This window comes from Komagataella phaffii, chromosome 3 (assembly GCF_000027005.1).
Source record: "Komagataella phaffii GS115 chromosome 3, complete sequence".
Lineage (NCBI taxonomy): Eukaryota > Fungi > Ascomycota > Pichiomycetes > Pichiales > Pichiaceae > Komagataella > Komagataella phaffii.
In genome coordinates this window covers 298574-320063 of record NC_012965.1, presented here as the reverse complement: position 1 = coordinate 320063, position 21490 = coordinate 298574, and the positions used below count along the sequence as shown (strand labels likewise).

Sequence of the window (21490 nt, the reverse complement as noted above, 5' to 3'; positions counted from 1 at the left end):
CAACTTTCTCATCCAATTTCCCAGCTTTCCTAATTTTCAGTTCCTTCATGACCAGTGTTTCGTATACCCTGGACACGTCGGAGGTTACAGGTCACAAGCTGGGGGTCAATTCTTTGGCGTTCTCTGGTGACAGGCTATTTTCTGCTGGAAGAGATGGGATGGTCGCCTCATGGTCGATAAATAAGTCTGTGTCAAATGATGCACAAGGGGATGACAAATATGACGAGTTTGACACCAACTATAAGACTCATCCTCAGATAGACAATTATATCGCTAAAAATGTGGACAATGAAACAGAATTGTCAAAATTAGAGCGCAGCATTGCTAGGGGTCTAAATTTCAGGCAAAGTTCTTTTAATGGTTTTGAACTGGATAAATATTCTATGCTTCATTCAGACTGGATCAATGATATTAGTGTTTTAGATGATAGCACCATTGCTAGTTGCTCTTCTGATTTATCGGTGAAATTGTGGAACCACAAAACTTCTCAAGTGGACACTTTGGGCCACCACAGTGACTACGTTAAGTGTCTTGATTTCAACGAAGAAAATAACTTTTTGGTTTCAGGTGGCTTGGATAGGCAATTAAAACTTTGGGATGTCGATCATAGAAAGGAATCAAGTCATTATACCGGAAAGTCTGATAGGTCATCCATTTATTCAGTAGCAACGAGTAACCATATGATATGTGCGGGAGGCCCCGAGAATGCTATTCAAATGTATGATCACAGAATTGCCACGCCTGTTTTATCCCTTATGGGCCATAGAAGTACTGTGAGATGTTTGAAAATTTCCCCTTCATATATTCTCTCTGGTTCTTCCGATACGTCAGTGAAATTATGGTGTCTGAGAACAAATCGAATATTAAGGACATTAGATATGCACCTGGCGCCAGTTTGGTCTTTGCATGCTCCAGACCCAGACTTTGGGGTCTTTTACTCGGGTGATAAATCGGGACTTTTATTCAAGACTGATTTGCGTTCCTGTAATTATGACGACTACTTAGACGAGAGCAACAATGATAACTTCATACTTCAAAACAAAATTAACGAAAACTTGGGTGTTGCCACGTTAATAGCTGATCTGTCAAAATCATCCAAAAGTGAAAACAGTGTCCTTTCCATTGTTTCAAATGGATCTAATGTTTTCACTTCCACAACCACTATCCAGAATAGTACAGAGAAAAGTTTGAAAAATACCTGTATTCAAGCTTGGAAAATACCCATAACGAATAAGATTATTATTCACCAAGCTATCAGATTAAGGAAGAATATTCTTTTACTGAACAGTTTCCGACCAGGAAACTTGGAGGACGGTGATGAGTCAAGAGATGTCTACGATTTGGTGTCTATGCTATCTCATGAAACATCTAACTATGATCTAGCTCAGATAGATGACGCTCTTTCAATTTCCCATATTTCTCCTGAAGCGACTCCTATTGAAGATGTGATTGGCCTCAAAAGTACCCCTTTTGCTTCTTTCCAAGGCGGCTCTTCTGGCGAGTTTGCTTATGCTGACATTAACACTGGCCAGTTGACTATTAACATCGATCCAATTGATCCCGATCAATTTGAACTTTTACCAATGAACGACAAGCCATCATTTTCCTGTTCTGGAAATCCGGGACTTATCAGATACCAACTTTTGAACAATAGACGCCAAGTGGCTACCATGGACGATAGTCTCAATACCCAGCTCTGGGATTTATTGAATTTTAAAAAAGTAGATGAATGCATGTTGTATGATACCAAAGATGTCGAGCTTGAAGGCAGCGATGAGGAAAGTTACAGATTTGAGTCGTACGCTGAGAAGTTTCAAACAAATGAAACTTTACCAATTTGGTGCAAAGTTCAAGTCAGAGCTGGTAAGCTCTTTATAACCTTAGAAGAGAATACTCTCACGAATACTGAAATCTACATGGATGATTTATTCGAACTATATCCGGAGTTGGGGAAGTACTACTCAACTCACCATAACTCGGAATCTCACGATTACACAGCTTTAAGGTTCAACATTGGAAAGTTAGTACTGACTAGTTTATTTCAGAACTTTGTTGATCTAGAGATTGTTAAACAAAAAACAGGTTCAGTTTCAACTTCATCCTCTGGAATTTCGAAAAAAACTGAAGATCCTTCTGATTCAACGTCCAAAAAGTTTAGATTGTTTGGACGCACAAAGAGTTCTAATAATACCGGTGCCAGCTCAATTATCTCCACTGAAGATTTGGTAGAATCGATATTTGATCCGAACCAGCCATTTAAGTTCAATAATTTTGAGGTTCCTCGCATCAGCTCAACCAAGAATGTTCAGCTCATCGTCAACCAACAATTCCAAGATCTAAGAAATGTCACTATTGAAGTCTATGAGACAAATTTATCTATTTTAAAGACACTGGATCAAGGTTCCATTGATCAAGTTTTGAAGGACTTAGAAACGCATCTGCCTAAATGGATCATAAATGCATTATTCTACAACAAATACATGGAGAAGCCCCTGAATAAGGTAAACTTTGTGCTTTTAGACGGCACTCCAAAGGACTCTCCTCACAAGCTTCCACCACTCGAGAATAATAGCCTCAAACTATCAGCCTACAATATGCTACGGATGAGGAAAGTGCTTTGCTATATTGTCGAAAAGTTTTCCGAGAAGCCGCCCGAAGCCTCAATTTATCCAGATCCAAGTAGTTGGTTGACTGTTCATTGTCAGGGACAGAAACTCGACTTGAATATGACGCTTGCCACGGTGAAGGCCCGTATCTGGAAAAACAGTGGAGATATTGAGCTCAATTACACTAGGACTGTCCCACCATCGGGTGGAGATTAGGTAGACTGTTCTCTTTCACCTTCTGGTTAAGGTTGTAGGTCGCGCGCGAACAAAAATTTTTTTTCAACATCTATCTGTACTAATCTCTAATTTATCCAACTCCACGACTCACAACACAACAATCATGGAAGACAACAACCGAATCATTTCTAGATTGTGGAGATCATTTCGTACAGTCAAGGAAATGGCCGCTGACAGAGGCTATTTTATTTCACAAGAAGAAATGGATCAAAGCTTGGAGGAATTTCGATCAAAGATTTGTGACTCCATGGGAAATCCTCAAAGAAAACTAATGTCGTTCTTGGCTAACCCAACACCAGAAGCTTTAGAGAAGTACTCTGATCTTGGAACATTGTGGGTGGAGTTTTGCGACGAACCTAGTGTGGGAATCAAGACCATGAGAAACTTTTGCCTCAGAATACAGGAGAAAAACTTTAGCACTGGAATTTTCATTTACCAGAACAATATTACACCTAGCGCCAACAAAATGATCCCTACCGTTTCACCTGCCATCATTGAAACATTTCAAGAAAGTGATCTTGTTGTTAACATTACACACCATGAATTGGTGCCCAAACACATTCGATTAAGCGATGGTGAAAAATCACAGCTACTGCAGAGATACAAGTTGAAAGAGAGCCAGTTGCCGCGTATCCAAAGAGAGGACCCGGTAGCACGATATCTCGGTTTGAAGAGGGGACAAGTGGTGAAGATCATTAGAAGGTCTGAGACCAGTGGTCGGTATGCCAGTTATAGAATCTGTTTGTAGTTTTTAAAATTATATCGTCATTAACTCATTATTCCAAACTGGCTGCCACTACAGCATCTTGTATTCCGTGCCACCAGCGAACATTGCCTAGCTTAACGCTACGGGCTGGTGTGACTTCGACCCCATCCTTACCCAAGTATACTGGACCTACTGTGATGATAAGGGAGGCAACCAGGGGAACGCTGTTCTGCCTACAAATGAGCAAATCGTTAATGATTGTGGCACCTCCTTCTACCATGACGCTATGAATTTCAGCATCTTTCAGGATTTTCAATATGGCAAACCAAGACATTTTTCCTCGGTGGACATCTCTATCAGCAATCTCCACGATAGAAATACCATAATCCGACCTTAAATTTGCCTGTAAATCTGGAGATACCACCCCTTTGCGAGTAATAAATACCGGAGGTTCACCTTCTCCTGAGAGGCCTAGCTTAATGAGCTTTAATGATGCTATCTTAGAAAGTAACTGGAAAGTTGGATCGAGTATGATCGGACGGATAGGAGTTCCCAGCTTACAATTGAGCCCTGGATCGTCTGCCAAAACCGTTTTCACCCCAACGAGAATGGCGTCATGTTTAGATCTAAGATACTGGGTCATATTTTTTGTCTCCTGATGAGATATAACCGTTCGTTCTCCCTTTTTGGCCGCTATTCTTGAGTCAAGCGATTGAGCATAAGTAAGGGTCACAAAGGGTAGTTCTGGAAGCAATGTGTTTTCATGGGGGATGAATGGTTCAAGAAAGGGCACAAATGACATTGAAGTCGTCAAATTGGTTTAAGGAGAATAAACTGAGGGTTCGGTCGTGATAAATTGGAACCGATTTCGCAAATTATGTGATAAAACCTGGAGAAATAAATCGCTAAGTGCTTTGAATTCTCCTATCTCCATCCAACATCCTTAAGCAAGATATGAAGGTATTGACCCCAGAGGAAAGGGATATAGCCCAAGTAAGTCATTGCTCGTGCATTCAAGAACAGTTTACTAACATCTTAAGCATCTAAAAGCTAGTCTTTGGACGGCGGTGTGTAGAATGGTGGATGAACAACTAAAGGAGTTGGGATCTGTCAGCGTGACCCCGAGTTTTTCTGCTGCATTAGTGGAACTGGTGTACAACCAAGTATTGTCTCTGGGCCAAGATCTGGAGTCATTTTCAAGGCATGCTAAAAGGAAAGTAATAATGCCGGAGGATTTGTACATGGTTACGAGGCGAAATGACATGCTGACTGCACTTTTGAAGGAACATCTTTTGGGATTTGAGGAGGGATCTGCAGCAAATGGAAACAAAGAAAAATCTGCAGAAGGAAATGATTTATTGGAGAATGATACAGCGGAGAAACTAAATGAACAGGAGGTTGACGATGAAGAAGAGGAGGAGGTAGAGGAGGAGGAAGAAGAAATTGATTTTGACGAAATATTAAATGATGCTAACGCAGATAATCGAGTAACAGAAACAATACCACCAAATTCTGCCAATAAACGGCAGAGGCTTAAGAAAGATCCGAAATCAAAAGTCAAAGTCAAGACCGAAATTAAAGAAGAGAATAACCCAGATCGAGCCAGATTATTTACGAATGACTCTTTTGATGATATTGACGATGAAGAACTAGTTAACCTCACGTGAGAGATTAGAGATAATAAATAATACACTGGGTTCAGGTTATAGGTTAAACGGTATATATTTCTCTAACTTCCTACCGCGTCTTTCTAAGCTTCCACAGCTTCCACCTACCTAAACCCACCAAATCTTGACTCCCAGGAAAAAGTCGCGAACAGTTCAATATTTTCCACATTACTACAGTACTTCTCTCATTGACAAAATTTTTACCGATGTCAAGAACATTCGCCAGCATTAGACGGTTTAGCACCGTGATGCGGCTGCTTCAGCAGAGGCCGACTTCTGCAGTTCAAAGGCAAGGTAGAAACCAAAATCCCAATACTATACCTGAACTGGAAGTTAAGCGGATTATTCCAGCTCTACCAACTTTCTACTCATCCAATCCCCTCCATGACCAAAATGTCCAGGAACTCACAAAAGCCCTACGCAAACATGTTTCCTTTCCCTATGATCTTAGTAGAAATGCTACTGTGAAGTGGTTTAATTTTGAACAGTATAAACAAATAGCTGGTGGATCCAGGCTGAAGGTTATCCAACATCAAGAACTCCTCAAGCTTTTAAACAGATTAAGTGCTATTGATCCTCAGTTACAAAATGATGATTTAGTGGCTTTATTAAACAAGTTCAAAGTTGCAGAATCTGCTCAGAACTCACGTTTAGAGGTCCCTCAATTGGACGCTAATGGAAGGGCTATTGCAGTTGGACGGAGAAAGGCTTCCTCTGCCAAAGTCTATTTGGTTCGTGGAGAAGGGCATGTAATGATCAACAACTCTTCTCTAGTGAGCTATCTTCCTCGATCATCCGACAGACTCAAAGTAACGTACCCGCTAAAAGTCACAGACTCTGAAGGGAAATACAATGTTTTCGTTAAGGTGAGAGGTGGAGGGCTCTCTGGACAAGCAGGAGCCATTTCTTTGGGTATTTCCAGAGCGCTGGTAATTCACAATCCATTATTGAAGAGTCGTTTGTATAAAGCTGGTTGTATGACTCGTGACCATCGTGTGGTGGAGAGAAAGAAGCCAGGTAAGGTCAAGGCCAGGAAATCTCCTACCTGGGTTAAACGTTAGTGTAAATAGCATAGGAAGAATAAATTACATTTTATCACCAAGTTTATTAAATTATGAGTCCCTTGGGGAGATGCGAACAAATGGTACTGATCCATTTTCTGCGTCCGCGATTCGGAACTCTTCATGTTCAATGTCTGTTCAAAGGACGTTAACCAGATATGCCCATAGAAGTAGCCGGTTGAAGAACATTCCCCCCTTAGAGGAGTTTCTTTTTAGAAACACTGTGAAAGAGTTTCAACGGCGAGTTCTTCGAACCATTTATCGTAGGTAATTTCATCGTTTCACTTTTTCAGGCTCTAACTAACATGAATTCAGAAATCCCATCAGCACAGACTCGTAAAGATTTAAAGAAGCATCTTCGGGAAGAATTCGAAGCAGTGTCTACTGTAAAAGATATTCAGCATAGAAAGTATCTGTTAAGCATGGGAGAGAGGCAGTATTCAGATGTTGTAAAAGCGATGGGACTTTCAAGGTGAGTGTGGGAAGATAAATTGTAAAGCCATCTCAAAAGGTGAATTGCAAGTCTCCAATCATTCTATCAAATCAATATTGTCCATAGATTTATGACGACAGTCTTTTTTATCAATTTAAACGTCCTAGTTAAGAATCTCCTATTCCATCAGATTCTGGGCGCATCTTAACATTGTCTGATTAGAGTAAAAACAGCTGCTAGACAACTACCATGTTCTCTTTGATGATTTGCCTCCGACTCTGTATAGGGTAGTAGAGTGAAGGTACAGACAGTATTACCGAAACCTGAATACTTCGTATTATGTACAACTGGAGGGGCTATGAACTTGTAACGAAATCGATCCAGACTCGCCAGATGGCTCCGGCTTGGTAAATATTCTAGGCAAAATTAAACGCTTAGTAAAATGCCCATAGCCACTTTAATACATTTTGAACAGGGACTAAATCCAGACATGGGGCTCAAAACAGCTGATCCCATACCTACACCCGCGTTTTTCAGAACATATATATATATCTTATCTATATCCCCTACCCTACTCGGCAAAGAAACCAGAATGTTCCTAATTTTACTCAGTTCGGCATTGACCTATGTCATATGCTGGTTTGGATACACATTTTTGTTACACAGCTACAGGGACGTCGATCCACTGGTTTTGTACCATCAGTCAAGTGTTGCAAACACTAGAAAAGAAGGCGAAACTGCAGTCTATAGATCAGTTGATACTCCACATGGCATTGACCTCGTGACTGGCCTCCGTATCAGCTGGAAATATAAACTCAGGGATGGAAATCTGAAAGATATCTGGAAACTTGGTATTAACCACAATTCAAAGATCACATTTGGGCAGGAGGAGTACTCAATGGATAGCTTGACGAAAACTATGCAAGCACTGAGTAATTACATCGAGTCCAGTCAATTCTCCTGTATTGGTGTCGACTTATCCCAATACGAATGGTTTATCATTATATTGACCGGATTGTGCTCTTTAAGAGATTTTACTCTCCATTTTCATGAAGATCTGATTGAAACATATACTTCAACTGAGCCCAAAGTAATCTTCACTTCTTTCGCTTACTTGGATCGTGTGCTGAAATCAGATTTTGACACAATTGTCTTAGTTGACTCCCCACCTTGCCCATTAGTCATTGATTCTCGTGTGGCTACTTTTTCTTCGTTGAATTTAATAAACGAAAATGCCGAAGAATACGAATACACTTTTGACCTCAAAGATGATACCAGAAACTTACTTGTTCAACATTCACAGGGAGACGCATTCACATACAACCAAAGATGCTTTGTCTCTTCAATTTCAGCTTTGCTCCAATCGTTGCCCACTGAACATGAATGGTCAACAAAGGACAGGTTGCTTACAACGTTTACAAACGATATCACATTCAATTTAAACTCTTTGGTCAAGATCTTTGGTGCGCTGGTTACAGGTATTAACGTCAGAATTTTGCCGCCACAGAAGCTGATTTCTGAGCTGGATAACTCCACCATCTTAAATATTCCAGATAATCTATTGTATCAACTGATGCCAAAGAGAAATTCTTTTTTGGTATCTAGATCAAGGTGGCTTTTTTCAAAAGGTGTCTTCAACAAAATTGCAGAGCTACCATCGTTTAGACCTCTGAGACTAATTTACACTTCGATCTTGGAACCACCGAGTGTTTCTTCTCCGTTTTCGTCTTCCTACAACTACGTTCAGGCCATTACTGGGGCTCGCATTATAAATGAAAGGTTATATGAGCATATAGTTGGCCCTATTGTCAAAACTAACCTATTTGATTATCGAATTACCGGTGGATTTGTTGACCGAAAACACACTTTTCCCAGAAAGCTTGGAGTTTCTGCTAATAATGGTGAGTTAATTCTCAGAGATTACCAGGATTATTCAGCTGATCAAAAAGAAGGAAAGCTATCCGTAAGGGGCTTCAATGTTGGAATCAAGGATATTGACGAGTTCAGAAAGGATGACTACTGGACCCACACTGATATTGTGGGTAAGTTTGGTGGTGATGGTGTTTTATACGAAGACATAGCTACTCACTGATATGATTATTTCCCTTTATCCACCTTTTGGATATTTCGTCTTTTAATCTATTACCGTTTCCCCAGACTCCCACGGACCAAAAATGCATTTTCTTAAATACTGGCGCGTCCTTGAAACTTTGACTGAATCTGGAAACGAAAGGAAAGATCGGACCATGAGCTTTCCTATCGGAGTAATCAGGGGGAATACGATGGACCAACATCTGGTTGGAAACATCTCTATCAGAATGCAATTCTCCAGGCTTTGTGAATTTGGATGGATCGTGAATGTTAGGATTTTCTATCAAATGGTCCCCCAGTTCACTTTCTGTCTCTGCAGCACTCTTTTGCAGTTGCTCAAGTAGTGACATATTGTTTGGCTTGCTTTCTGATTCTATGACCACATCTTCAAGTTTTTCCCAGGGTCGCATCGAGGCATCGATGGGCAGCCAATCTCGAGACTCCCTCCACATCTCCGAACCAGTCATTTCTCTAAGCCTACTGACGGCTCTCTTGTATGCAAACATTTCGTCCTCCCCAGTGAATCTTTTCATATTTTGAAAGTCGTTATCAATTTTGCACATGGGCCTATCTATCGTACTGTGTTGTGCGGATTCGAAATCTCTGGCACCTACACCAGTATCATAAGAAGAAACATTTGGTCTGTAAGGGTTTGATAGGTACATTTGCGTTCTTGAAAACATTTCCTCATTTTGCACCTGTAGACTATTACTACCTTCTAGGGAGTTTTCTGAAGTCTTTAGGTCTGGGAAGAACAAATCGTCTGGGCCAGCCTCAGATCGAATAATCAGCTGGCACCTAGCTTCATAAATTGCGTCTAAAAAGGTAATGAATCTTCGTGCGTCGTTCCGCATCCTAATTGTTAAAATGGGAACGTTGTCAACGATGAAAGTATGATAATTAGAAGCCAATGAAATATAGTCTCCTGGACCAAACAACGCCTGACACAAATCTGAGAAATTAAATTTGGCAATTCCTCTAACATGCCATGGGATGGGCAACTTTCTACCATAGACAGTAAGAGTGGCAGGGTTCCCCATCTCATAGTTTGTAGCCTTAGCAATCAACTTAGCCCATTGAGACTCCTCGGGATCGTCTTTTTTAATAACCAGGTGCGACACTATTTGCCCTTTGGCTTCGTTTGAAAGTAATCTGTCTATAAATCTTGTTTGCTTCTCATATCATAAAGTCTCGCATCGGAGCTTCAAAAACAAGCTTCAAAGGACTTAAACTGGGTCTTATTAAAAGCCGTGGAATACAATTGTTCTGGAAGTCGATTAGAAGTAGCAACAAGAACACCACCAAGCTTGAAAAAATAAGTGAAGAGTATCTTGACAATCTTTGCTGATGCCAGATCTGGAAGCATGAACTCATCTAGCATCAAAATGGTGTTTTTTTCAATCATTTTAGAGGCAACCTCTAAAAGAATAAACTCATTTTCTAGTGACAAACATGAATGGTTGTCCTGGTTATCTAGCTTTCTCCTTTCGTATATTACATGAATTTCATTATAAACCCAAAGAATGAAGTTGTTGTAATGCCATCGACACTTACTGCTATGGGGTAAACTATGAGCGAACATATCCATCAACATGCTCTTACCACAGCCAACTTCACCATTTACCAGCAACCCCATGGGAGAAGGAAAGTTGGCCAGTTCTTCCTCATCCGTTAGAACCTTGATAAGATCCTTTTTTTCGTTATCTTTTATTTTCTCAAACCACTTTGGACGATAGGAGTATCGTAAACCTAACACGTTTTTCTTGCGATCAGCGAGTTCTATTTGCCTAATGTAAGAGTTTATCTTCACTTGGGTGTCGCCATGAGGCTTGTAGTCTTTCACTCTTTTATAGAGCTTTTGGAACTGGATTGCGGCCCTAAGTTGAGCTTCATCTTGGCGCAAAAGACCCCTACTGACATAGTTCTGGTAAATATGAAGGGGATCTGTTAGTGTGGGACACAAGCCATGGTCTACATGAACAGAATGCCATCGTCTAATGAGGAGCCTGACCATTTGATGAAAAAGATAACGGTGAGGTGTAAGGAAGTGAAAGAGTATCTGTCAAGAAAGGGGCATCGCGGAAAGCTGCGAATACGCGTCTATTCGGTTATGGGCAGAAACAGATCCGATCCGATTCCATGATTAATGTTTGAAGGTACTTGAGGGAGCACATACAGTAGCAATGGGATTCCGTTGCATTGATAGTGGACTCCAAGTTACATAAGGCTGTACCTAGTTTGGTCTGTTCTAGTCCGAACATTAGTAAAATCACTATAATTGTCTACGGAAACTGCCAAATTCATGCCAAACCCTTCAGTACCCGTTTACGTTGCTCTAGCACTCGATAGAGCCTTTTGTAGCCGCTCAAATATGCAGTTAGCTCCACATTCTTATTTTTCCAAAATAAATTCTTTGTTTCAAAATCCATGTCGTCTGGGGATTCAACATGACAAGATTCGCCGTCACTAGAAGTAGAGCTCATGCTCTCCTTTCCAAGAAGATAACTGATGTTGAGAGGATGAACATCATCTGAGTCATCTAGCTGCTTCGTCTGGATATCTGACATGAAAGATGCCAACTTTCGTTGATCATGTGGAATCTTTGAGTACTTGAAAGACACAATTTTCTTCAATCTAGATTGCTTCTTCTTCGAAGGTTTAGATTTGTAATAGAATTTCACTAGCATCATCACTGGAACCGAACTGGAGGGACAAAATCAACGCAGCGTTCACCCCTGATGTGTTGGGTGGGCCTGGTAATGTTCACTCCTAGGAACTACTAGAAAAACTGTGCTAAACGGATTACGTAATTATTATACAAATTCTCTATGGTCTATGGTACATATGGGCTGGTTCAATAATGAATCTATGAAGAATTTGTGCCCATGGGGACCGTTTCTATAAACGTTCTCTTCTTTATGTTTTCCACCTGCTCTTTGAGTTCCGGAAATTCGTTGACAATCTTTTGTCCCAATGTCGATTGGGCGTATTTAAAGCCCAGCTGTTTTCCTCTGAGAAATTGATTCAACTTCCTCACCACCTCCACAAACTCACGCGTGTATATATCAGGGTTTCTACCGTCTTCGATATAATTGACTACGTCCACGGGGATGGGAATGTTCAAATCTGTGTTGTGGAGCTTTTGCAAGTGCTCTACAACCTTGTTAATGTTGTTGGAAAGACCCAATTGACTTTCCGCTGTACCGGCGTAATCGTGCACCTGAACACCCAAATGGATGAGGGTTTCGATGAGTTGACTTAGTTCATTTTCAACTTGATCTAATGTTGTCGCAGGTGCACTCATACTTGTCATGGAGAATGAAAGTAAGTTGATAGAGAGCAGACTTCGAGGATGGGATGAACTTGATTAGGTAATCTTTGACAATGTCTTAGAGGTAGGCAGAGGATGCTGGAAAAAAAAAATTGAAAACGCCCAAGCTTCCAGCTTTGCAAGGAAAGAAGAAAAGGGAGTTGCCAGCACGAAATCGGCTTCCTCCGAAAGGTTCACAATTGCAGAATTGTCACCATTCAAATGCCTTTACCCTTCATCTGTGGTACCTCAGGCTAAGAACGGGTCACGTGATATTTCGACACTCATCGCCACAATATGTACTAGCAAGAACTTTTCAGATTTAGTAATCCGTTCGAAACGGGAAAAAATGTTTTTACCCTTCTATCAACTGCTAATCTTTCTAGGTTTATACTGCCAGCAGCCCGTTCCAGATACCAACATGCCATTCACTATAGGCCAGTCAAAAACCAGTTTGAACCTCTCCAAGGTCCAAGTGGACCACCTTAACCTTTCTCTTCAGAATCTCAGTCCAGAAGAAATCATACAATGGTCTATCATTACCTTCCCACACCTGTATCAAACTACGGCATTCGGATTGACTGGGTTGTGTATAACTGACATGGTTCACAAAATAACAGCCAAAAGAGGCAAAAAGCATGCTATTGACTTGATTTTCATAGACACCTTACATCATTTTCCACAGACTTTAGATCTCGTTGAACGAGTCAAAGATAAATACCACTGCAATGTTCATGTCTTCAAACCACAGAATGCCACTACTGAGCTCGAGTTTGGGGCGCAATATGGCGAAAACTTATGGGAAACAGATGATAACAAGTATGACTACCTCGTAAAAGTTGAACCCTCACAACGTGCCTACCATGCATTAGACGTCTGCGCCGTCTTCACAGGAAGAAGACGGTCTCAAGGTGGTAAAAGGGGAGAATTGCCCGTGATTGAAATTGATGAAATTTCTCAGGTGGTCAAGATTAATCCGTTAGCATCCTGGGGGTTTGAACAAGTTCAAAACTATATCCAAGCTAATAGCGTTCCATACAACGAATTGCTGGATTTGGGATACAAGTCAGTTGGAGATTACCATTCCACACAACCCACTAAAAATGGTGAAGATGAAAGAGCAGGCAGGTGGAGAGGTAAACAAAAGAGTGAGTGTGGTATCCACGAAGCTTCTAGATTTGCACAATATTTGAAAGCTCAGCAAAACATATGAATATAATTTTTTTTTCTCTACACTATTTATCCTGTAAGTTTCTGTTTCCCCATGTAGGATCTTTTTCTCCTTCTCTGTCTCCCATTTTTTTTGTTCCCTGTAGTCTTGCCTTGCCTGAGATGCGAGCTCGTCCGCCCATCCAGTCGTGTGAAGGGCCTAGCTTTTCAAAAAGAAAATACCTCCCGCTAAAGGAGGCGTTGCCCCTTCTATCAGTAGTGTCGTAACCAATTTTCACAAACAATAAAAAAGGACACCAACAACGAAATCAACTATTTACACACATCCAGATCCGTCCCCCTCCCCATCCAAGAGTTAAAGACAAATATGGCTGTTAATAATCCGTCTGAATTTAGAAAGAAGTTGGTCGTAGTAGGAGATGGTGCTTGCGGTAAAACTTGTCTATTGATGGTGTTTGCCGAGGGCGAGTTCCCTCCATCTTATGTTCCAACTGTTTTTGAGAACTATGCCACCCCAGTAGAGGTTGACAACAGAATAGTACAACTCACTCTATGGGATACTGCCGGACAGGAAGATTATGATAGACTGAGACCTCTTTCCTATCCCGATGCCAATGTGGTCTTGATTTGTTTTGCTATTGACATTCCTGACACCTTAGATAACGTTCAAGAGAAGTGGATTAGTGAGGTGTTGCATTTCTGTCCTGGAGTCCCTATCATTTTAGTTGGTTGTAAACTTGACTTGAGAAACGATCCAGAGGTTATCCGTGAATTACAAGCTGTTGGAAAGCAACCAGTCTCCACCAGTGAGGGTCAGGCCGTTGCCGACAAGATTGGTGCTCTGAAATACCTAGAGTGTTCCGCCAAGACCGGTGAGGGTGTCAGAGCTGTTTTTGAAAACGCTACAAGAGCAACACTCATGGCTAAGGAAAGAAAGCAACGTAAGAAGAAGTGTAACATTGTTTAAATCTATATCGTTGTTGTTTTTTATTATATAATTTTAGGCATAGGTGAAGGTCGATTGAGTCCGTTTAACGCGTGACTGATTGGTAGTAAGTATACTGTATCAAAGAGATCTATTATTTGTTAGGTCCAGGCAGACTTGGCTAGACATTCTGAACGCGTAGTTTATGGTGCTCAAACAAAAAGTCTTTCTGGATTGGCAGCACATTATGGATTATTAGAATTGGTAGTAGCTATCTAATAAAAAGATAGCGTACCACCTCTTTGATTTTACGAATTGTTGATTTGCCTAACAGGGTATTATTCATATTCAGCACAGAAATCTTTCAGAGATCTTATTCTGGCAGATTCGAGATCTGTTATTGTAACCAAAGTATATAGTAAACATGAACATCCTGGAAACCAGGCGTATGTATTACACACAAATTCAACAGTAGCCTGTGACAGGCTACTGTCCTTGACTGTTGTCTAAATCCTAAGCATTCTCTCGTGTGAATGAAAATGTAATTGCCTTCCACATTTGCAATACACTTCACAATACATCGCTGATAACCGTCCAATTGAATCTCTTCTGTAACACTTCAGATCCAGCTGCCTAGCATTTCCACCATTTCTTATTGAAACCCAAAATCTTTGGTCTCATTGACTCCGCGTCATCTCGGTATGTTCTAGTCGAACTATTTCCAACATCTTCTCTTGAAACAAATAAAGCGCGTTCGAAACATGCAGGATCACCATAAAGTTTCATACTGCTACCACCATGAAACTAGTGCAATAAATCATTAGATTGGATCGGAAGGAGCTGTCGTATGCAATTGAACAGACAAAACCTAGGATTCATGCACCCTCTAACGTGCCTGTATACTTATATACCACACTGTCGCTCCACTCTTGATCCAGCTAAGGCACCAAATGGAATCTATACTACTACTGCCAAATGAGAGGATACTCAAGATTATACCTATAGAATCATGCTATTTGGCACCGTTTACGACCAAAGAATGCTACGGTCTTGTTGGAACGGCAGATAACCGCGGACTATCCATCCTGCTGGAGTTCTACCATTACAACTCAACCAATTATACCAATGTTACCGTATATGTCACTTCTAGCAGACTGGTGGTTGTACCCCACAATCAGTTCAGAGTATTGAATAGGCAACGACTAAGCAAGTATGCGTTCAGTATACCTTATTTCAGCCTCAGTTCGTTCAACTTGTCAGAAAATAGATCCTGTGGCAGGATCAACTTTCGTGCTCCAGCTTCTGTCACATCAATATCAATCTCCTTGGAATTCACAGACAAGAACAAAAACGCGTTGACTTCCTTGACTTCTTTAGTCTCTTCTTTGATCTTTGCTCAAGGAGTCTCGCAATGCCTAGAAGACAAAAAAACCGATAAAATTGACGTCTCTTGGATCAATAGAATTGATATGGGGGAAGGTCTTTTCTTCATAGAAGGTTCCACCATCCCCATTCAAACATTTTCAAATCAGCCAAACAAACAGGAAGAGGAAATTCTTCCTACATATGAACATTCTGAAATGGCCACTGGTCGTTTTTTACAAGCACAGAAACTTCTGAACCGAGTTCGAATATCCCTGAAATCAAGAACAGATGATGCTTACCCAGAGGAAGAAGACTGCATTACACTTAAAGAATTCGTTTCCCAAGACGACCATTATGATCATAGAGAGGCTTCCATATCAATTAAAGAAATCAGGGACTTAACCCAAGTGACCGGTACGTGGCTGGCCAAAGTTCTAATTACTAACTGTGTTCGATTCATACAACGAAATCTGCCCAAGATATCACTCTTAAGAGAAATAATGAACGATATACCACCGACATACCAAAGTCTAGCTGAAGAGTTCTTTTTCAGGTGCCAAAATGAACTGTATGACACAGCTGACCCAGCAGATATCGAAGAGGAGCCAGAACTTGTCATCCCTGTGCGACACAATGCTATGATTGTAGCTGAAACGATTGCATCGGAACAGAACACCCCCAAGCTTCGAAGATCCAAATCAAAAAGATTCATGACAGGAATGAAGAAATTAGTTAATTCGCACTCATGTCAACCAAACATCCCAAATATTCCTAGGGGAAATCGTCACACATTGTATACACCTAGCCACTCTGCCGCCTCACCAAACAGCTCTCTCGATAGAAGCAAAAGTGTCACTTTAGGAGCCAGTAGAGCTAGGCTCTTGCAACAATTCTGATTGCGATCTAATGAGCATGAGCCATGTTGAAACTTGGCACTGAAACGAGACTTTCACTGTCTGAAATTGCTTCCTGAGCATCCATAATCTTCACCTCACTGAATAGATTGATACAATGTTTTATAGCTTCAATAGTCGCAGGCTTTTCAATAACATAGTCAAAAACACCGCTGGAGCTTGCCTCCTTGAAATAGGCCGTAACACAAACTATCGGAGTATCAGAATTCACACTTGCTGTGTTCTTTATGAGCTTCACTAAATCCGCCGAATCCAAATTAGGGAGCTTGAAGGTGGTAAAGATGAAGTCAAATTTGACACCCGCAGATGCTCTTCTGATCAGTTCTGCAGGATCTTTAATACTAACAACATTTACACCGATCTTTTTCAACAAGACTTCCATGTTATACCTGTGGATAGGAATAGGTTCCAAAAGTAAGATATCATATCGGAAAACCCAGGGCTTGTTTCTAGTAGAAGATGATGAAGTTCGAAACTTTCTTGAGTTCCTTCTTTTCTTCAGTCTCAATAACGCAGCATTCTTGGTATCATCGGTATCGGAACTGGTTGCCGATAAATCACTTGATCTTCTAGTGCTGTTATTATTGTTGTAGTTGAAAAGCATTTTGGATGCACTGGAGAAAGAATCAAATCGCCCGTGTCCTGGGTGACCGTTGGAGTCCGTTGGCGATGATTGTACTGGAGTTTTCGAATCTGCCTTCAATGCTTTATGAATGGGAGATCCATGGTCAGTTGATCGAGATCCGGAGCTTCGATGGAGGCGAGCATGCGTTGTCAAAAGATTGGGGCCCACTGGAGAGTTCGTGTCCTCTTTGGTGATCGCACTTGAAGCAACCTCTTCACCTGAAGAGTAACCAGTGTTAGACACAGCTCCGAATTTCGGATTCAAAATTGCCCCACTGTTTAGAGAGCTAGCTCTCTTAATTGGAGAGTTTAACACATTCGATGGAGAAGAATCCGCACGTCTAATAGTACCACTGCTATTTGAAAATTGTCTTCCCTTCTGTATCGTTGGAGATCCTGGCTCACTTGAAAAGCTGCCTCTATTCTCCAAATGCTCATTTTTCAACCGTTTAATGACGTCCTTGTTAGCTTTCTCCAACGCAGAAATGTTACGGAAACTAAAAAGACCAAATTCTCCATTTGAGCCTTCAGCAAGACGGCTACCTCGGCGCTCTTTACCTTTGAGGGGAACTCCCAATTGGCTGTTACTTCCGGGAGAACCAGAACCAGAACTTGGTGTAATATAAGCAGAAGTTTTCAAAGAAGGAGAGCTTGCTTGTGTTTGTGGAATATTGTCAGTTTCTTTGTTTGATTCATGTGCACTTTCTGAATCGCTGGGGAAAATCATCATCTCTGCCCCTCTTGAGTCAAAATAATCGGTGTCCTCAACGTTTTCAACAAGTGGAACAAAAGAGGCCTCTTCAGTAAATAGAGTTTCCCAGTGAATTTCTTTAAAATATGGGTGACTCTTTATCTCCACAGCTCCATTTATTCCGAGTCTTTTACTTGGATCTTTTTGAAGCAAATTCGTTATTAAATCTTTAGCTGTGTTGGAACAAAGTTCTTGAAATAATTGATCAGGTATCTCGGGCCACTGAATCTCTCCATGAAGAATATTATCAAAAACTAATTCTGGCGTTTTAGCATGGAAAGGTGGGTACCCAAAGAGAAACTCAAATAGGATACATCCAATTGACCACCAATCCGATGCTTCATCCTGTGTTACACCTTGGATAGTTTCTGGTGCAAGATAATCTGGAGTACCAACAAACTTCCGAGTTTGGGTTGAAGTTTTAGGATCAAATAAAGCCAAATTCATACTTGGAAAAGGTGAGTTCATTCTTGAGGGGACCATGTCTTCATCATGAATTATAAAAGAAGTTTGAGAATTAGAGCGGTTTACTAATGGCTTGACCAAGGGAGAGTTAAGTGAGCTTGAAGTTGAAGAAGTTCTGGCGGCTTGCTTATCACTTTTAAGAACAGACTCTAACGCATAGTAGGATGAAGGTGAATGCGTTACAACGTTGTCGGAATCATGAGTGCCAAATGGTCCTACACCAGGTGATAGTGATAGTTGGGGAATGGAACCAGCCCTACTCCTTCTTCTCGCATTGATGGATGGCTGAGACTGGAACACTTCCATTTCTGGAGGGCCTAAAAACCCGGTTGAGTTTTCTCTGGCCCTAGAATGTCTTCCAACCAACCCCATCCTACTTAACCCAAAATCTGTTAACTTCAAATGTCCTTCATGATCAATCAAAAAATTGTCAGGTTTCAAATCTCTATGGACAATCCCTTTATTATGAAGATCTTCCACACATACAATAACCTCTGCAATATATCGCTTGGCCCACATGTCAGGAAGCTGTCCCATATTCTTGAGAAGAGTTGCACAGTCTCCACCATTTAAGTACTCCATAACAAGATATAGATAGTCCCTACTCTGAAAACTAGAGTACAATTGCACAACGTGCGGAGACTCTGATTGAAGCATCATTATAGCTCTTTCGGATTTGACATTGGTAACTTGATTCTTTGCTATCATATCTGATTTTTTAAGAACTTTAATGGCAAAATATTCTCCAGTAATCTTCCTTTTGGTGAGATATACTGAACCAAAAGCTCCGCGACTAATTGGTTTAATTATCTCGTAGTCTCTTATTGAAGGACCCATAGCTTGCTTGGGAATGTTAGATGATAACAGTAATGGAGACAACGGCGGCGCTATTCGGTTAATAGAGCTTCTGGTAGAATCTTTCTCGACATCACTTACAGGGGGGATATCGATAGTATTCATCTTTGGAGAGCTTTGAGGTGTACTTGCTCTGGATGAGTCAGATAGTCTGACAATTCTGGACATTGTATTCTTTTGTATTGAGCTCATTGGCGATCCCGAAAAGTAATTAGGTGCTGGCGAAAGCTGTCGTCTAGGAGAGTTAAGATTGTTCTTGGTTAAAGACCTTGAAGATCTCGAGCCTGCTTTCTGCAGCAGAGTCTGAGAGGCTTGGCCTTTTGGAGGTGCATTTTGAGAACTTGCCGTTTGTATGACTTCAATTCCATCGTTGCTAGACATATTTGAAGAAATGCTGATCACCGGTGTCGAAGTTTCAGAAAGCTCTTTAGGCGTCAAAGATCTTGAAGTCTCTTTTCCTAACTCGGTGATAGCTGGAGATTTGCTTAGAGCATTCGATGGTATGGAGTCATTTGTCAAGTACGTTTGATTGAACAGATCTACATGTGACGAAGTATTCCTGGTCTGAGGCTGAGGTGAATGGATTGTGCTCACTGCGTCTTCATATTCGGTAACGTTTTCAAACTCAAGGGAGCGGTCTTGTTCGCTCTCGTTGAACTTGTATATTTGGCCAAATGTATTAGGTTTCATGGGAGTTGGATCAATTACACGATCATCCAAATCATCGCTGGAAGACGTGATGTTATAATCATCACGTTCAATTTGATCCCTTATTTTCTCAATGGTATGTTTCACTGCATCAAGTATCAAATCATCCATTTCCCTAGTCACTTTTTCAACATATTGATTCACATAGCTCAGTCTCATGATGGCATCCAGTTTCTCTTTGCAAATTGCCTCAGTATCCTCAGTTAATAGTTTTATAGCTTTGTCAGTCGATTCTGGCAGCTTTCGTTCCGATAAGCTTTTAATAGCAGCTTCTGAATTGGGAGAATATGCCACTATGTAATCTCCATTATGTAGTTCAACTGTTCCGTAGTTCACACGAATGGCATCATCGCACATATCCTGTAATGCAAATAAATTCTTAAATGGAAACCGATTCAGGTTCATCACTGCCGGGGTCATCTTTGTGATTAGCTGTCTAGCAACTGATGCATGTTTTTGTTTAGGATGGGTTACTGTGGGCAGCGGAAAGCCTCTGTAGGAAGCAATACTACTGGAAGATGAACTGGAAGAAGCGCTGGAGGGATAATCATCGCTGTTTGTAAATTTAGAGGGTAAAGAAATACCGTCGCTGTTGGATAACGTAAGAAGCATTTGTTTTATTAGCTTTTTTTGGTCAACAACAGCATCATGCTTAAGTTCTACGATGGTTTCTGTTTTGTGCTGTGTAACACAAAATTCACTGTGCCTTTCCATCCACCAAGACGGAACCTGAGTTTCGCATATTCGACAAAGCTCATGTGTTGGAGGAGGTATATTATCCTCGTCAACAATTCCAGCTTCCGTTAGTTGATACAAATAACTCTCAAAAATATTGATACCAAAACCTAGGCCTTCGACCAGTTGCTGCGGTAATTCCAATGACAAATCGTCAATTTGTTTGGAGGGCTTTAGCATCCAAATAGAGTGTGTAGGGGTGTGCGTTGTGTTATTATGAATCAAGATCCCCTGTCCCTCCAGTTGAATGAAGCCGCCGTCGGTGGATAAATCTGAACATATGTTGCTGTTTCGTTCTAGGGATTTTGGAGAAGAATGTATGTCTGGCGCTTGTTCTTCTTCTTCTCCTTCTGATTCTGAAGGCTCGTGCTTTAAAGTATTAGTGGGGGTCGTGAACTTAACTCTATAACTGTTATCGTCGACAATCATGATGTCTGTAGCCTTTTGTAGTACAGCTTTATCGTCTTCACTGCCAACAATGATCTCAGATATGGGTGTGCCAATTAGCTTCTCTATCGAAGTTCCAACAATAGATTCCCAGGACTTGCTGATGTACTTTATCTTACTGTCCAAGGTCAACTCTAACACTAAAACTGGGTTTCTTGCAGTAGCTTCCTGGAGGAAAACCTCTGAATTCTCACTGTTTGAATCCGATTTATCGTGAAAGTCAACATCTTGAGCTTTCACTTCTGGTGCCTCCATTGGAACCCAGTATGCTTAATTGATGTACTTGGAAAGAGGGTCAATAATACTTGTGTGGGGATAGAAAAGGTAGAGGCGGAGAAGAGAAGGTCACTTTTAAGCAGGTGCGAATGGGAAGGACCATACAAATTGATCCGCCCCAACAGGTAGAGACGCTAGAAGGGA

At 41.0% G+C, this 21490-nt stretch overlaps 9 protein-coding genes across 9 annotated transcripts; 5 read left to right on the top strand and 4 right to left on the bottom strand.

Annotated features, from left to right (window-relative positions):
• Positions 1–47: 47 nt before the first annotated feature.
• On the top strand, positions 48–2822 carry PAS_chr3_0158 (uncharacterized protein; the record flags this gene model as incomplete). The annotated part of the gene is made up of 1 exon (XM_002492319.1): positions 48–2822. One exon carries the CDS (start codon positions 48–50, stop codon positions 2820–2822), a length of 2775 nt encoding a protein of 924 aa, XP_002492364.1.
• A 124-nt stretch (positions 2823–2946) lies between these two features.
• PAS_chr3_0157 (RNA polymerase subunit ABC27, common to RNA polymerases I, II, and III) lies at positions 2947–3591 on the top strand (the record flags this gene model as incomplete). The annotated part of the gene is made up of 1 exon (XM_002492318.1): positions 2947–3591. The coding sequence occupies one exon, from the start codon at positions 2947–2949 to the stop codon at positions 3589–3591; it is 645 nt and encodes a 214-aa protein (XP_002492363.1).
• A 28-nt stretch (positions 3592–3619) lies between these two features.
• Positions 3620–4351, bottom strand: PAS_chr3_0156 (Diaminohydroxyphoshoribosylaminopyrimidine deaminase; the record flags this gene model as incomplete). Its single annotated transcript, XM_002492317.1, has 1 exon — positions 3620–4351. The coding sequence occupies one exon, from the start codon at positions 4349–4351 to the stop codon at positions 3620–3622; it is 732 nt and encodes a 243-aa protein (XP_002492362.1).
• A 2849-nt stretch (positions 4352–7200) lies between these two features.
• PAS_chr3_0154 (uncharacterized protein) lies at positions 7201–8802 on the top strand (the record flags this gene model as incomplete). The annotated part of the gene is made up of 1 exon (XM_002492316.1): positions 7201–8802. The coding sequence occupies one exon, from the start codon at positions 7201–7203 to the stop codon at positions 8800–8802; it is 1602 nt and encodes a 533-aa protein (XP_002492361.1).
• Positions 8803–11101: 2299 nt separating this feature from the next.
• PAS_chr3_1156 (uncharacterized protein) lies at positions 11102–11491 on the bottom strand (the record flags this gene model as incomplete). The annotated part of the gene is made up of 1 exon (XM_002492315.1): positions 11102–11491. The coding sequence occupies one exon, from the start codon at positions 11489–11491 to the stop codon at positions 11102–11104; it is 390 nt and encodes a 129-aa protein (XP_002492360.1).
• A 176-nt stretch (positions 11492–11667) lies between these two features.
• On the bottom strand, positions 11668–12114 carry PAS_chr3_0152 (Subunit of the RNA polymerase II mediator complex; the record flags this gene model as incomplete). Its single annotated transcript, XM_002492314.1, has 1 exon — positions 11668–12114. The coding sequence occupies one exon, from the start codon at positions 12112–12114 to the stop codon at positions 11668–11670; it is 447 nt and encodes a 148-aa protein (XP_002492359.1).
• A 1534-nt stretch (positions 12115–13648) lies between these two features.
• Positions 13649–14248, top strand: PAS_chr3_0150 (uncharacterized protein; the record flags this gene model as incomplete). Its single annotated transcript, XM_002492313.1, has 1 exon — positions 13649–14248. The coding sequence occupies one exon, from the start codon at positions 13649–13651 to the stop codon at positions 14246–14248; it is 600 nt and encodes a 199-aa protein (XP_002492358.1).
• A 908-nt stretch (positions 14249–15156) lies between these two features.
• On the top strand, positions 15157–16467 carry PAS_chr3_0149 (Hypothetical protein; the record flags this gene model as incomplete). The annotated part of the gene is made up of 1 exon (XM_002492312.1): positions 15157–16467. One exon carries the CDS (start codon positions 15157–15159, stop codon positions 16465–16467), a length of 1311 nt encoding a protein of 436 aa, XP_002492357.1.
• Positions 16468–16474: 7 nt separating this feature from the next.
• On the bottom strand, positions 16475–21325 carry PAS_chr3_0148 (Glucose-repressible protein kinase involved in signal transduction during cell proliferation in resp; the record flags this gene model as incomplete). The annotated part of the gene is made up of 1 exon (XM_002492311.1): positions 16475–21325. One exon carries the CDS (start codon positions 21323–21325, stop codon positions 16475–16477), a length of 4851 nt encoding a protein of 1616 aa, XP_002492356.1.
• Positions 21326–21490: the final 165 nt, after the last annotated feature.